The 15,546-nt window shown below is 41.6% G+C and overlaps 1 protein-coding gene across 1 annotated transcript in view; it reads left to right on the top strand.

Moving 5' to 3' along the window:
• The window catches only part of IGF2R (insulin like growth factor 2 receptor), a 131,825-nt gene that overhangs the window by 19,604 nt on the left and 96,675 nt on the right, over positions 1 to 15,546 (top strand). The window contains exons 3-6 of the mRNA XM_060241808.1: positions 8,900 to 9,021; positions 9,803 to 9,901; positions 10,728 to 10,857; positions 12,362 to 12,476. Of these exons, the coding sequence (XP_060097791.1) occupies positions 8,900 to 9,021; positions 9,803 to 9,901; positions 10,728 to 10,857; positions 12,362 to 12,476 (466 nt within the window). The remainder of the gene's footprint in view (positions 1 to 8,899; positions 9,022 to 9,802; positions 9,902 to 10,727; positions 10,858 to 12,361; positions 12,477 to 15,546) is intronic.

A 15,546-nucleotide genomic window follows, 5' to 3' on the forward strand; every position in this document is an offset into this window, starting at 1 on the left:
CAGATCTATATATCAGGGAGCCAAAAAATACTGGTATTCCTGGTTGTTCAGATTTTAAATACTGGTTTGGTATTTGGGTCCAGATTTTTTTGGGGTGTGTGTGGATTCTGTTATTTTGATCTGTTGTTCCCTATGGGAATCTTTCTGAGGGGTTGGAGGAGCTGCTTTTAAGCAAACAACACCAAAATTTCAGTGGAGCTGTATCCACTAGCCCTCAAATTTAAAGTGAATTAGACCAAGGAACCCAGTTTTGTGGGCCTCTGAACAAAGTGCCCCCAGCCATCCTCCACTGTTTCCAGAAGGGGGAAATTCCATGGTTTCTCCAGGAAAGTGTAAATGTCTGAACTGACTGTTAGCTGCCCTGAGTCCACTTGCAGAGAGGGTGGGATAAAAATTTAAGGTAAATAAATAAATAAAAGAAAGATGCAGAAGCAACCAGTGGTCAAGAGCCTCCTAGTGCCAGCAGAACCAACAAGCCTAACAGAACCAGGGAATCCCAGCCAAATCATGAGGCAATGTGTCAAGCCTAACACAACCAATGTCAAACCAGAGAATCCAAACCAAACATTTAACGAGGAGGGATATACTAAAAGGAATCACAGGATTGCTTGTTGGCAACATTGACAGGTGCTGCCAGTTTACTTGCATGGATTCCATTGAAATTAATTACAGCGCACAAGAAATGCAATGAAAATGTGAATGAATTCAGTAAAGGTCACTGGGCCCAGACAGACTGCTCTGGGACTGAAATAGCAGCCCTCAGAGTGGAATGATGGCCTCTGGGAGTAGCAGAAGTATTCTGGACCTGGAGTGATAGCTCCCAGAGTAGAATGACAATCCCTGGAATGAGCTAAACTGCTCTCGGACTGGGATGACATCCTTGAGAGGAATGACAGTCCCTGGTAGTAGCATAAGTTTACTGGAACTAGAATGACAACTCCTGAGTGGAAGAATGGTTCCTGGGAGTAGGAGGAGTGTTTTGCAACTTGAATATGAACCTCTGGAGTAGAATGACGGCCCCTGAGAATAGAATCAGTGCTCTGAGACTAGAATGAGGCTTCAGAGTAGGATACCCAAAGTGGTTTATCTGGTTCCAGGAATGGTCATTCCACTCTGAGGGCTGTCATTTTAATTGCAGGATACTTCTGCTACTCCCAGGGGCCGTCATTTTACTTTGGAGGCTGTCATTCCAGGTCCAGAGTAGTTTATCTAGTTTCAGGGACTAGCATTCCATTCTGGGGTCTTTCTGGGCTCACTAGACTTTTACTCCCAGGGGATGTAATTCCAGTCTAAGAACACTGTTTCTAGTCCCAGGCCGCTTCGGTGGGGAGGGTGGGATATAAATCAAATCAATTAATAAAATAAAAATACTCCCAGGGACCTTAACTGCACTCCAGAAACTGTCATTCCAATCCCAGATAACGCTATTTGGTCCAGAGACCATTATTCTAAATCTGTTCACCATTTTCATTGCAGTTTTTATGTACTGTAATACATTTCAATACAGCTCATACAAGTCAGTTGGCATTCTTGGTTCCCATTATATCCAGTGAACATTCTATCATCTCCCATTGTTGCTAGTGGGCAAGCCTGTAATTTGTTTTATGACATTCTCCATTGTTAAACCAGTGAATCCAATGCAAACCAACTTGAGCAAAGAACACAACTGAATCAATATCAAAGCATAGCATCCAAGGCAAACTGACGTGGCAAGCCAATACCAAGTCCTGGCAAGAAGACATAGACACATAGTAATCTTTTAAAAAAGAAATTCTTGGAAGCCTTAAACCACCCCCTGATATTCCCAGATACTTCTGAATATTTCCAGAATTTTGGGGACTTATTTACTGATATCCCAGATACCATCCAGACACCTGAATATATCTGGAAAATACCAAAAGGGTATTTTAAAAAACAATGTTTTCAGACTGGAAATATCCACGTGCATATTCCTATTTCATACCTTCCTCTTTCTAAGGTTACATGTTAGTTTGTTCTTTGACTGTACATATAAAATAGAGAATGTTTATCAGCTTTTCAAAAAAGACAGAAACAAGAGATGCCCATTACTGTTATGCAGGGGCCATGTTGCATAAGAAATGTACTTGGCAGACTTTGAGTTCAGACTAGATGCCTAAAACTGCTCTGCACTTTGCAGCATTTGAAAGTATTGTGAGAGTTTAAATTTCTGAGAGTTTTGCCTGCATAATAAAGCCCCCAACAAGGTTGAGATACTGTCAGCATTAATGTTACTTTGTTGGAAGGTTTTATCCAAAAGTTTTGCAGAAAATTGAATGGCCAGTTTCAAACATTCAAAACATTGCTTTATAAAGTGACTTGCATATTCAGAAAACAAATGGTTTTAAGAACTGTGTATAAATTCCCTCTCAAAATCTTGCATGGGAGAACCTTTTTCAATCTGGCTTTTGCATGAATTTTTAAAATTATTGAAAACAAATTTATAAGACTTAGTGTTTAAAAATGAGTAGTTTAGATGCATGCTATATGGCTGTTGAACTGACCCTTATGCTAGTAGTTAATTAATAACTGGCAGTGGGTTTTAAAATTTCAGTTTTTTTGTTGTTTCTCTATGACTAAATTAGTCTTTTTAGGCATTTATGTCCACTCTTGTACTATACTCACACCAGCAGTTGTAGAGTGATTTGGTATCTGCCTAATATTTGTATAGGGCTCTGCTGGGACACTATAAAACAGGGGAGGGCCAGATCTGACACAAATGGGACTTTGTGGGGCCAAGCCACATCAAACAGTACCCTCCATCAAATAGTACCCTCCATCAAATAGTAATTGCTTCCAAAAGGCATTTAGTCCACAATCCAGTTCATGCCTGTGTACTGGACTGTGAACTTCATGTTGAGGTAAATCACCTTGTATGTGAATGCAGAGCCAAACAAATCCATTCATTTCAGCCTCTCCTTCACTCCAGGTCTTTGCTGATATGGAAATCCTTAATGCAAAAAGCATGTAGCCTGCTTCATTAGAGGTTTTGGAATATGCTTCTAGATTGTATAAAGCAGGGGTCTCCAACCAGGAGTAGTCTGTGGCCTGTTAGCAACTGGGCCTTGAGTTATATAATTATTTCATTATATATTACAATGTAGTAATAATAATAAGATGATGACATTGGATTTATATTCCCCCCTCCACTCTGAATCTTAGAGTCTCAGAGTGGCTCACAATCTCCTTTACCTCCCCCCCCCCCCCACAACAGACACACTGTGAGTTGGGTGGGGCTGAGAGAGCTCTTACAGAGCAGCTGCCCTTTCAAGGACAAGCCTGCGAGAGCTATGGCTGACCCAAGGCCATTCCAGCTGCTGCAAGTGGAGGAGTGGGGAATCAAACCCAGTTCTCCTAGATAAGAGTCCACACATTTAACCATTACACCAAACTAATAGAAATAAAGTGCACAATTGTATCATCCCGAAACCATCAAAGCCCACCCCCCAGTCCGTGGAAAAACTGTCTTCCACAAAACCAGTCCCTGGTGTCAAAAAGGTTGGGGACCGCTGGTATAAAGACATTGTTTAGTTAGAACCCAATTGGTTTTTTTGTTACAACAACCAGGTAATGTAGTATATAGTCTTTTCCAGGAAATACATGAATTATGAAATGGGAAACTCTATCTAAATCAAAGGTTTGACTTGGTATCTTTTTTCCCTGACTTTTTAAGCTCCTTGATCCAAACCAGTTCATTGTGCTACAAGTACTGTGTAGCTTTCCCTTTCAATATTCTAGCACTGATAAACCTAGCTGAACAATGGGAAAGAAGAATAAAACAAATGTATCATTAATTTAATTCGTGTACGTCATTCTAGATGAAGCTAAACAGCAATAAATTTCAGTGTGCTACTTTGCTGATAACTTTTATTTGCATATAAAAACTCATACTTTGAGTAAAACCTAATCTTAAAGGTACCACTGGACTTTTATTTTTATACCTGGTTATTCTATTTGAATTTGGGTGGTCTGAATGCAGTGCTGGATTTGTAATGGGTAAGAACAGTTTTGTTAGAACAGGATTATTAGAATCCTCCTTCCTTTTATGTGTAGAGGAGGAAGAAAGATTTCTGGTAGCTAAGTGAATACAGGATCAGATATTAGCCAGTAAACCAGTGGCTCGGACTGTGTTTTGTGGAGTTCTAAGGGGACTACCTTTACCTTTAAGAATATCCAAATGCTTATATATTAGAATTTGTAATGGCAGCTGATTTCCCTTTATTTCCAGCTGCTGGGCTGGGGGCAGGTACTGGGTATCTCCAAGAGTGTATTGTTGCTTTTATTTTGCAAACTGACAATAAAACTTTCTTGTGGATACCTTATGCACTCAATCTCCTGCAAGGTGAAAGCTAACTCACTATTTCAGTGGCTAGGCTAGGGGTGGCCAAGCTTGCTTAACATAAGAGCCACGTAGAATAAATGTCAGATGTTTGAGAGCCGGAAGGAAAATAGATGGGAGAGGGAGAAATTGAAAGAAAGCAACTTTAACTCTAAACACATTATCCAAGCCACCAGCTGGCTTGGACAAGTGATTTAAAGAGACAAATGTCTTCTCCCAGCTGACTGACAGGGCGGTGGGGACTTTGAGAGCCATACAATATGTGTAAAACAGCCACATGTGGCTCCTGAGCCACAGTTTGGCCACCCCCGGATGGACTGTTGCATGTAGTCTTTGATTTAGCTACAGATTATATGAACATGCTACATGGCTTTACTTTTCTGGTATGTTTCTCACTTATCTCTCTCTTTTAAAAAAGGAAATAAAATCATTGCCCATAGTGTGGGACCTACCTTCAAAGAACAGTCAGTGAAGCTAAATATGAGAAGTTTGCATCTTTTCAGGCCTTAGTTTGGTTGTCAAGTGATGGGGGAAAAAAACCAATTCATGTAAAATTGTGATCTGGACATTTGGCATTATACCTCCAATATAAAGGATACTTTTCTAGCATTCCTATTCTTGTAGGCTCTAGAGGATTTCAAATTCTGGATGATGCAGGGGTGTCAAAATCATTTGTTATGAGGGCCAAATCTGATATAAATGAGACCTTGTCGGGCTGGGCCATGTGTGTACCTATTTAAGATTAGTTAACAGAGATATTAACTTTATAAAGGACTCAGACAAACACAATTAAAATTTTTTTTAAAACAAAACTTAAAACATGCTTAAAATGTTAGCACTCGTTGATCTTTAAAGTGCTTTTTTTGTATCTCTCCCGTGCGATCCAGGGAACTGGGCAAAGAAAGGTCTGGCTCTTTCCTTCCTTCCCCAGGGGACTAGGAGGGAGAGGACCCTAAATCAACAGAAGGAAGAGAGCCTTGGCTCAGTAGGTCTGCTGTTCAGTTGAGAGAACCTGGCAAAGCAAGCTATTCCTCCACCCCTTCCTCCCCAAGGGAGGAGTCTCAGCAAATGAAAAAAATAGAGGCTTTGCTCTGTAGCTCCTGTGTGATTGAGCAAGCCTGGCAAAGCAAGCTGTTATGCAGAAGGAAGCAAGAGAGAGGGAGAAGGAAGCAGACAACAACCAGTTGCTCAGGGGCCTGATAGGAGCCTTCTGCGGGCCTGATTTGGCCCAAGGGTCGCATGTTTGACACCCCTGTAAGGCATTGACAGTTGAGTTTTACATTAATTTTTAATGTCAGTTGTGTTTCTGAAGAACAAGATATTATTTCCATGAAAGTGCTCTTAGCCTTCAAAATCCTTGACTTTCTCAATTTCCTCTTTGGCTACTGAGAACAATGAAAGCAGTTGAGTTCCTTTGGATACATCCAGTTTCCTGTAAGACTCTGAATAGCTGTGGTGAAACTCAGTTGAATTTTGTATCAGTTTTCAGACCTGTTGGGCAAAGATACAAACTGCAGCAACTGTGCTAGCAGTGTCTCTCCACTGACCAGAAACTGTGGGGATAGGGTGGGAGATGGCCCTTAGAGGTTCTAGCTCTTATGGTTGTGAGTGAGCAAGAATCTAGAAAATTGATAGAACAACAGGAAACCAATGTAGGTAATAATGCAGAAGATAACTGAGAATAGTAAGTGAGATAACAAATGGAAGTTACCTAAAGTAACTGACTAGTATCCATCACCAGATTGTTTAATACGAAATGACTTTTAGAAGATGTTACGTAGTTGATGTCTTACTCTTCACGTAATGAACATGGAGTAAAGAAACAATAAATATAAATATGGAATGTTCCTTTGTGTTGCACACAACCCACATGTTGCAAAAGTCTTCTAATTTTAAGAAGGTTGAGCTAAAATTTCAAAGGAAAGTAAACAATTTGACTTCTGAGCTACATTTTGATCTCTTGTTAGATATTGTGAAAAAAGATTTCTCCTTAATACCTGACTTGCAGATTGCAGCTCAAAGATTGCAAAGCCTAGATTGAATCCTAAACAGATGTTTCTGTTGGTGCAAGGACTTCTACCTGTAGAGCACAATTTTCCCACCTCCTGAGGGAATTCAAAATACTCCTTGAAATCCTGTTCCTGGGAGAGAAGAGATCCCCAGGACCAGGATTTGAGGGGATATTTTGGGTGGCCATAGGAAGTGGGGGAATCAGGGAAATCAGTTTTCAAAATACCTTACTAGTCTCCCCAGCGGGAACTCAAACCATCTCACAGCTCCTCCATTTTATCTTCACAACAATCCACTGAGGTGGATTAAGGTTGACAGCGTGTTACTGGTCTGTCACTCAGCATACTTTCATGGCAGAGTGGGGATTCAAATTTGGGTCTATCAGATCCCAGTCTGACAAACATGCAGTTCAGGGGCCAAATCAGGCCCCCGGAGGGTTCCTGTCAGGCCCCTGAGAACTGGATGTCATCTGCCTCCTTCTTCCTCTCTCTTGCTTCCTTCTGCATAACAGTTTGCTTTGCAAGGCCTGCTCAATTGCACAGGAACTACAGAGCAAAACCTCTATTTTCTCCATGGGCTGAGGCTCCACCCTTGGGGAGGAAGGGGGGAGGAATAGCTTGCTTTCCCAGGCTCTCTTAGTTGCACAGCAGAGCTACTGAGCCAAGCCTCATTCCCTTCTAATGGCTGAGGCTCCCACCCCCAGTCCCCTGGGGAAGGAAGGAAAGAGCCATTGCTTCCTTTGCCCAGTTCCCTGGACCCCATGGGAGAGATACAAAGAAAGCATCTTTAAAACCAACGAGTGCTAATGTTTTAAGCATGTTTTTTAAGTTTTTTAAACATATATATATTTTTGTTTGTGTCCTTTATAAAAATTATATCTCTGCTACCTAATCTTAAATAGATGCACACATGGCCCGGCCCAACATGGCTCAGCCCAACAAGGTCTCATTTATGTTAGGTCTGACCCTCATAACAAATGAGTTTGACACCCCTGCTCTAGCCACTACCCCTTGCTAGTGACAAGGCGCAGTTCACTCTTCCTGAGTTTCAGTTTGGGCTTTCCAGTCATCACTTACCAACCCTTGCACAGTGAGACTGCTAGAATATTGGTGAGGAAACTATGAATATAGGACTTGGAAATCTAAACTGGGGAGAAATTTGAGTGGAAAGTATTTCATGAGCACCATTTTGGCTGCTAAAAATAATCTAGCAACAGTGAGTCTTAGCATTGGGGTGGATCAGATGATCCATGACTAGAATGAATGCTTAGAAGGGGTTTCTTCTACCTTCTTATGTCCCTCGCCAGTGTTTCTGAGGGCTAGGATATCCTGGAGAACAGTAGGATGGGTTGTGGAGGGTTGCAGCATGAAGGTGAGTTTGCCAGAGATCCTTCCATATATATGCAAACTCCTATCTTATGAAGACTTTTGGTCTGTATGTGGAAGAACTTGTGCAGTGAGGGAGGAGAGTGACCACTGGTGTATCTGCTCCTCCAATACTGTGTTTCCTTCTTCATGAGGAGGGTCCCCTAACCCCTGGAGTAGCTCTGGGAGGCTGGGGATGCAGATGAGGGGAGCTGGAGGAAGGGAAGAGGTTTGTGAACTCATTCGTTTCACAATTTCTTGGTGCTATCCCTGTGCCTTTAGTAGACTACGTGGTTTAATTGACTGTTCTTCCAGTTTTCTAATCTATGCAAGATGTGCTTTGCTACAGTAGTTGGGTTAGAATGTATAAACATTCAATGCTTTATTGTAACCAAGCAATGAAGTGAAGTCTGAAACAGGGCAAGATTTCTATACTTGCTTGCCCTTATTGTCCCCAAGGAATTCTCAACCGTGTTACCATGCTTATCTGATGAACTGGTGCTCTTCAGATGAGTTTGCTTCCTTATGTTTTCTTCTTGTCATCCCGCTGGGGATGCAGGTGAGGGGGAACTGGAGGAAGAGATGATTCCATGTTAAGAGGTGGTACTGCTTGGTTCTCACAGACTGGAATGGTCAGACAAAATAAGTTTATGGCTGACCCAAGGCCATTCCAGCAGGTGCAAGTGGAAGAGTGGGGAATCAAACCCAGTTCTCCCAGATAAGAGTCAGCGCATTTAACCACACCACCAAACTGGCTCTGTGTGAAAGAGCTGCATGTGGTTCCCGAGCTGCAGTTTGGCCACGACGGTTTATTCTGATGACTGAAATTCAGTAACATTTTGACTATAGTAGAATGTGCGAAGGGTAATATAATATATTTGCAACAATACTCTTACATTAAGCAAGTGGTCTCTTTCTCAGCCTAATCAGGGATTAGAGCTGGATGTATATATATCTTTAGGGCCAGAGTAGTGTTTGCAACTTCCCTGGTAATGTGTCTCCATGGTTGAGATGTCTCCTTTTGAGAGGCATGTGTCTGTTTGTGTATAATTTCAGTACAGAGTAGCATGTCTAAATGCGGCCATAAAGTTGTTGCAGACAGTGTTCTGATTTGCACAAACCTATGAAATATGAAACTTGAATTTTCAGAACTGTTTCTCTGGTTTAGGTGATATCACACTTACAAGGACTACAAAACTGCTCTTGGAGTTCAATACAACAAAGCCTTGTCCACAGCAAGGTAGTCAACATCTGCAGAGCAGCATCAATTTCTACTGTGGGAAGACTCTGGTTAGTGGCATTACTACTTTTCACCTTTCCCTAAAGGCTATGGATGGGTCTTGATGGGATCATAGTCCTTCTACACACCACAGTTTTGTGGTGCAAATAAAATTTAGTACCAAAATGCCTTTAGGCCATTCCTTGATATATTCCCATTGCTTAGTCCTTCAGCCTGTGGTATACTGAAGCTTGCTTAATTGTTACTGTTGCATACATACAGAAGTTCTAATGGAAGATGCTGAAACAGAGGGTACCTGCCTGAAATGCTTATAGTTCCATGACATTGAGTGGCTGTCTCTGTTATTGTAGCTTGCTTCTTCTCTGTCAATACAAAGGTCCCATCTTACTGTAGATATATAAATACGACATTTACTAGGGCTGCCAGCCTCCATATGGCATCTGGAGATTTCCCACTGTTACAGTTGATCTCCAGAGGACCAAGATCAGTTTCCCTGGAGAAAATGGCTGTTTTGGAAGGTGGATTTTATTTCGTGATATCTTGCTGTGGTCCCTCCCCTCCCCAAACCCTGCCTTCCTCAAGCTTCAGGTATTCCCAAAAATCTCCAGGCATTCCCCAACCCAGAGGTGGCAACCCTACTAGGCTGTCATATCTCCCCCAAAAGAGCAGTAGTTCAGGTGCTTAGAAGCCAGGCACAAGAATTAAATAAGAGCTGTTTTTTCATACTTGAAGCTTTAGTGGTCCTGTAGACTAGCTATTTGTATATGTTAAGTTAGCTTTCTATCTCTAAATGTGAAACATGTTTCTGAATATCATCACTTCCTTAATTAGGGTTCACCGGAATTTGTGGCTTCAACAGACTGTGTGCACTACTTTGAGTGGAAGACGTATGTTGCCTGCAAGAAGGATTTGTTCAAACCAAATAAAGAGGTAAGAGAACCTATAGGCAGCAGGCAGATCTTGGGTTTTGTTGCCTTGCCTTCTCAAAGGTCAAAAGATGATCTTCTCATTTTGTTGACCCATTTTGTGGGCTTCACTAACACATTACATATACAACAGCAACAACAAGCCTTTATTGGCATAAAACAGATTTAGCAGTACAAAGAACAATATAAGTAATATAAAATCCTGGATAATAGAGTGCGCAGGGGAGCTAATGTACATAAAATAAGTAAAATACATATAACAAAGCAGTAGACAAGTGTTCTTTTAAGACCAACTAAGTTTTATAGTATACTGCTTTGTTCTATTGCTTCAGACCAACACAGCTGCCTACTGGATCTATCTACATTACATATAACTTTCTGTTCACCTGATTTGTGGTTAAACAGTTCGCTCATGGTGAATCTTCATTTTCTAGCCACAGCTTACACATTTGCAAGAACTTCACTGTTAAGGGCTCAGGGCTTCTGAGTCCTGAACACAACCTTGCCATCGTTATAGATGGAGGCCTAAAAACTACCAAGCCCCTTCTAAATCAGTCTCCAAACTCAGACCCTTGCACGGGTTCTGGCACTATTGCCTGTGCTCCCTCCCACCAGTGGTACAGATGTATGGCTTCGATGGTCCTTCATTGTCAGTATTCCAAGGCCACACAAGCATGACCACATCTGCATCCATATTGCCTGTGTGAGGTAATGCATACTTCCTTGAGTAATTTTTCCACTGATGTATTGCAGTGCCTTTTTGAATTATGGAATTGTGTCCTGTAATTATTTTGAATGGCTTAATGTCATTAGTACATTTAATTTTTTAGGTACCCTGCTATGTGTATAATGGCTTGAAGAAACATGACTTAAATCCATTGATTAAGACTTCTGGAACATACCTGGTTGATGAATCAGAAGATGATGTAGAGCTACATATAAACATCTGTAGAAACATAGGTTTGAACCTCAGTGTGCATTGTCTGTCAAACACTCCATTGCCTAGCATGTTTTCTTTCCTTTTCCTTTTTTAAAAAGCTGTTTCAGGTTTGTGTTTGAATGACATTTTGAGCTTTTATTATTTGAAAGAAGCTGTTTTCTCAACAGTATCTCTCTCCCCCCAAGACACATTCTACCCAGTGTACCCCATGTTGTCTTTCACTTAAATTCTCTCCATCTGTATTCTGTATGTCCTTTCTTATGAGATTGGGGTAACAATGCCATGTTGCTTTCCTCTATTCTTTTGCACTTTCTTCCCCATGCACTCTCACACTGAAAATGCTTAAAGCATGTTACACGGAGGTTTTTGTTTTAATTTAACATAGAAGATGGCAGCTGAGGTATTGAGTTGCTTTGTGCAACCAGAAAAGGGGAGAAAAACACAACCCTGCATGAGAAAGGTCTCAGCCTTTTTGGTTAACTTTACCGTATCAAGTTGCTTAGTCAGTCAAAGACCCCAAATATTGCCCCAGTGAGTAGTGATGTTCCTGTGATTATTCACCAATGGGTTTTATAGGCTGTCAGCAGAGGAGCTAGGCAAGCCCAAGAATTCTCTAAATAGTGGCTCACAAACAGCCAACTCAGTGTTCTGTAGCCACTAGAATTGCGTGGCTATCAGCAGCCACACTATGTAGTCACTTGGCATTCTGTTGATAACCTTGTAGAATTGAGTGTTCTGTTGACTCTTGTTTGCTTTTGTTTTATGTCTGAGAAGAACAATCCTTCTGCTTGTTTTTGGGGGAGAGAGGCCAAACTGGCTATTTGTATCAATTTATGTAAACAGAGGTCCTCTGCTGAAAATGTGTGTTGAAATTAGTGTGTAGAAAAGGACAGCCAGTAAAAAAACCCTGGCCTCACCATTTGTCCACATACAGTCATTTGACGATGACCTGTGTTCATGTGGTAGTCATGCTTGTGACCATTCCCCCTTTGTGGATAATTTCACTGTGCTGAAGAGGTTGGGCCTCCTCTGTGGCATACCTGACTTTTATTTATTTATTAAATTTACAGCCCACCCTTTCCCAAAGGCTCAGGGTGGATTACAACACTAAAACAACAACTGCATACAAAAATACATAATATGTAATAAAATCAATCAGTGATAATTTATAAATTATCAATAAAATATAGGAAGTTATTTAAAAGTTAATGAGTGAATAAGTTCCAGGAGGGCCAACTGAACAAGGTCAGGAGAAGGCTTCCCTGAACAGGACTAACTGGCAAGATCTGCAGAAGCTCAGATGGTTCCATAGGGCTCAAACCTTGTTTCATTTCAGTCTAAGCTGCCTTACCAGCCTTGACACCATGTCCTTGTTGCATGTTTCTCCTCTTCTGTCCTCATCTCACCCCCTGACTGCTGTTCCTTTTATAGAAAACATAGTCAAAATATATTGGAAGTTTGACCTAATATTTCTTCTATAAATCTAAAGTTCTAGTAAGGCAATAAGAGGCATTGTGTTCACAGGAAAGTCTGGTGCAACCAGGAATTGTCCAGAAGATGCTGCAGCTTGTTTGTTGAGGGATGGCCATGCATTTGACATGGGGCAGCCGAAAGATCAACTTAAGTTTGAAAGAAACAGGTATGCTTGAAATACTTATTCTGAAGTGATGTTTGCACATTACTCGCAACAATGATATCAAATGTACATAACTGTCTGTGAAACTTTGAAGGTTACATTTCTTCCATTTCACTGCCATTTACCAAGAATGTGAGTGATTCTTGTTTTTGGTTTAGTGTGGTTTCGTTAATATACAGCTTTGGAATTATTCTAATCTACTGGTTCATGTTTGTGTGGCAGTTAAGAACTATTGAGACAGAATGGCTTAGAGCTTTTTAAAGCACTTTAAATTGAATTGTTTTATTTATTTTTATTTAAAATATTTCTGTGCTGCCTTTCCACTCAAATAGTGTCCCCAGGGTGGCAAACATCAAGACATTAAAACTACATTTTAAATGTACAAGTGGGAACCAAGAACTCAACGGAGGTATATTTCCCTAGTTCCCCTGGCTGCTTGGAGCATGGAGTATATGCCACTAAAATCTCTCCCCTTCTCAAACTCCAGCCTCCCACTCTCCATCCCCAGATCTTTAGGAATTTTCTAGGCTGGAGTTCTAGGCTATCTCAACAGCTTTTCCACTCAACAGTCAACCTACCTTGAACATTATTTGCTACTGATGAATATTTACTACTGTTGAATGGTAGCAAGCAGTCAGGCCTAGCTGAGCCATGCAAGTTGGGTAGGATCAAGTCCCTCAGAAGTTGCCACCAGGCCTAAGGTTGCCAACCTCCAGGTAGGACCTAGAAATCTAGAATTAGAAGAATTGCAGATTTATACTCCACCCTTCTCTCTGAATCAGACTCAGAGTGGCTTACAATCTCCTAAATCTTTTCTCCCCACAACAGATACCCTGTTAGGTGGGTGGGGCTGAGAGGGCTCTCACAGCAGCTGCCCTTTCAAGGACAACCTCTGCCAGAGCTATGGCTAACCCAAGGCCATTCCAGCAGGTGCAAGTGGAAGAGTGAGGAATCAAACCCAGTTCTCCCAGATAAGAGTCCACACACTTAACCACTACACTAAACTGGCTCTCACTGTGGGAATCAGTTGCATCTATGGCTAAGTTTGTCCCAGAATTACAACTGAACTCCAGATGACAGAGACTAGTCTCCTAGAGAAAATGGCTGTTTTGGAGGATGGGCTCTATGGCATTATATCCGTCTAAGGTCTCTCCCTCCTGAAACCATCAGACTCCATCTCAATATCTCCAGGAATTTCCTGACCTCAAATTGGCCAGCATAGCTAAGTTTGTCCCAGTGAATTTTTCTTAAAGGCCAAAATGAGCCTGAAAAAGCCCTGCCCCCTTCCTCCTTCCCTTCACTGACAGAACCAAGCCTGGAATACAACAATTGCTTAGCAGCAGCCACTGTGAGAAACAATTGCATAATGCTACATGTGATCCTTCTATCATTTTCAGGTTTTTTGACTCCCCAATGTATGGTTGGGGGTTTTTTTAGGTTTCATATTTTCCCACAACCCTAGGGCATTTTTCAGGTTTGTAGGAACATCTGTTACCCATTCACAGCTCCAGTAATCAGGTTTAAGTATCCTCAGATTTAGTCAACTTGGCTGTTAGTATATAGATACCTTAACAATTCAATAAAAATGTAAAGCTTATAAATACAAGTAGATAGGAAGACCAGTAAGAATTTACTGGGAGTGTATGCCAAATGAAACAAACGTCTCCACCTGCTTATGGAAGACAACAACAGATGGAGACAGAGGAATTTCCATGGAAAGATAGTTCCAAAGTTTCAGTGCCATCACCCAGATTACCACCTGTCTAGCTTCAGATGGTGGAGGCACCTAAAGCAAGGTCTCCAAAGCAAGGCCTCCAAAGATGACTAGAGAAGACAAGTCTTAAAGACTAGAGAAGGCAGTCCTTAAGAAATGCTGGTCCCTAACCACGTAGGCCAATACTAGCACCCTGAGTTGGGTCTGGACACAAATTAGGAGCCAGTGTAAGTGGAACAAGACTAGAGTGGTATGGTCCCTGCAACCCATTCCAGTCAACATTCTGCCTGTAATGTTCTGTAGCTTCTGGAAAATCTTAATGGGCTGCTCAAAGCAGGGCACATTGACGTAATCTAATCTATATGTTATCAGGGCATGCATCACAATGGCAAGAACTTTGCCCCTCAGGAAGAGTCAGAGTTGGTGGAAGACACCCCTGGCCACATCTGTCACCTGTTTATTCAGCAGGAGGCCTGGGTCCAGCTACACCCCCAAGCTATAAATCTGCTTCTTGTTTGCTGATGGCTTTGATTTTTGAATTCTGATCTCAGATCAGAATAAACTTGACTTGAATCTTCTTCTTAAGAGGGAATGTAACCCCATTCAGATCAGGGGAGATTCTCATTCCTGGGTCAAGCTCTCCCCACTATTAGGAGCACCTCTGTTCTATTGGGATTAGGTTTCAATTTGTTAGCTCTCTTCCATTCCAAAATTACTTCCAGGCTTTGTACACAGCAGCTTCCCCCTCTCAGACTTTTTGGCTATGGGCCTGAATAGAAGGCTTTGCTATGTCATGTTAGAATTCTGAGGCTTTTGCCAATTCAGTTTCCACAGTCTTGCTGGGATCTGCTGGAAGCATAATGTAGAGCTGAGTGTCTTCCTTATATTGCTGGCAATTCAGCTCCTATCTCTAGATGACCTCTCCCAGCAGCTTTACATAGATGTTGAAAGGCAATGGGGGGACAAGGTATAATCTTGTGGAGTTTTGGCAGCCAATGAGTGGTGCAGCAGTCCCGCAGCACCACACACTGAAATCTACCTTTGAGGTAGGACTGAAACCACTGCAGAACAGTGCCTCCCAACCCTGAAAGGTGGTCCAGAAGGATACCACAAGTGATGGTATCAAAAGCCTCCAAGAGGTCCAGGAAAATTAATAGGATTGCATCTTCTGATAAAAGAAAGGTTGTTATGGTGGTTGTGGCTAAGAGATCAGAGGTGAGACTAACCTTATGTATTCAATGACACTGAATTTTCTGGTGGCACCTAAATTAAAAATGGCCCTGAAAGGTGGCAAAATGGCAGCGCTTGGTCCTGTTCTTGGAATTTATGCTTGTCTTAATTGAAATCTCCTTCTAACTT

This window comes from Heteronotia binoei, chromosome 1 (genome assembly GCF_032191835.1).
Source record: "Heteronotia binoei isolate CCM8104 ecotype False Entrance Well chromosome 1, APGP_CSIRO_Hbin_v1, whole genome shotgun sequence".
Taxonomy (NCBI): Eukaryota; Metazoa; Chordata; class Lepidosauria; order Squamata; family Gekkonidae; genus Heteronotia; species Heteronotia binoei.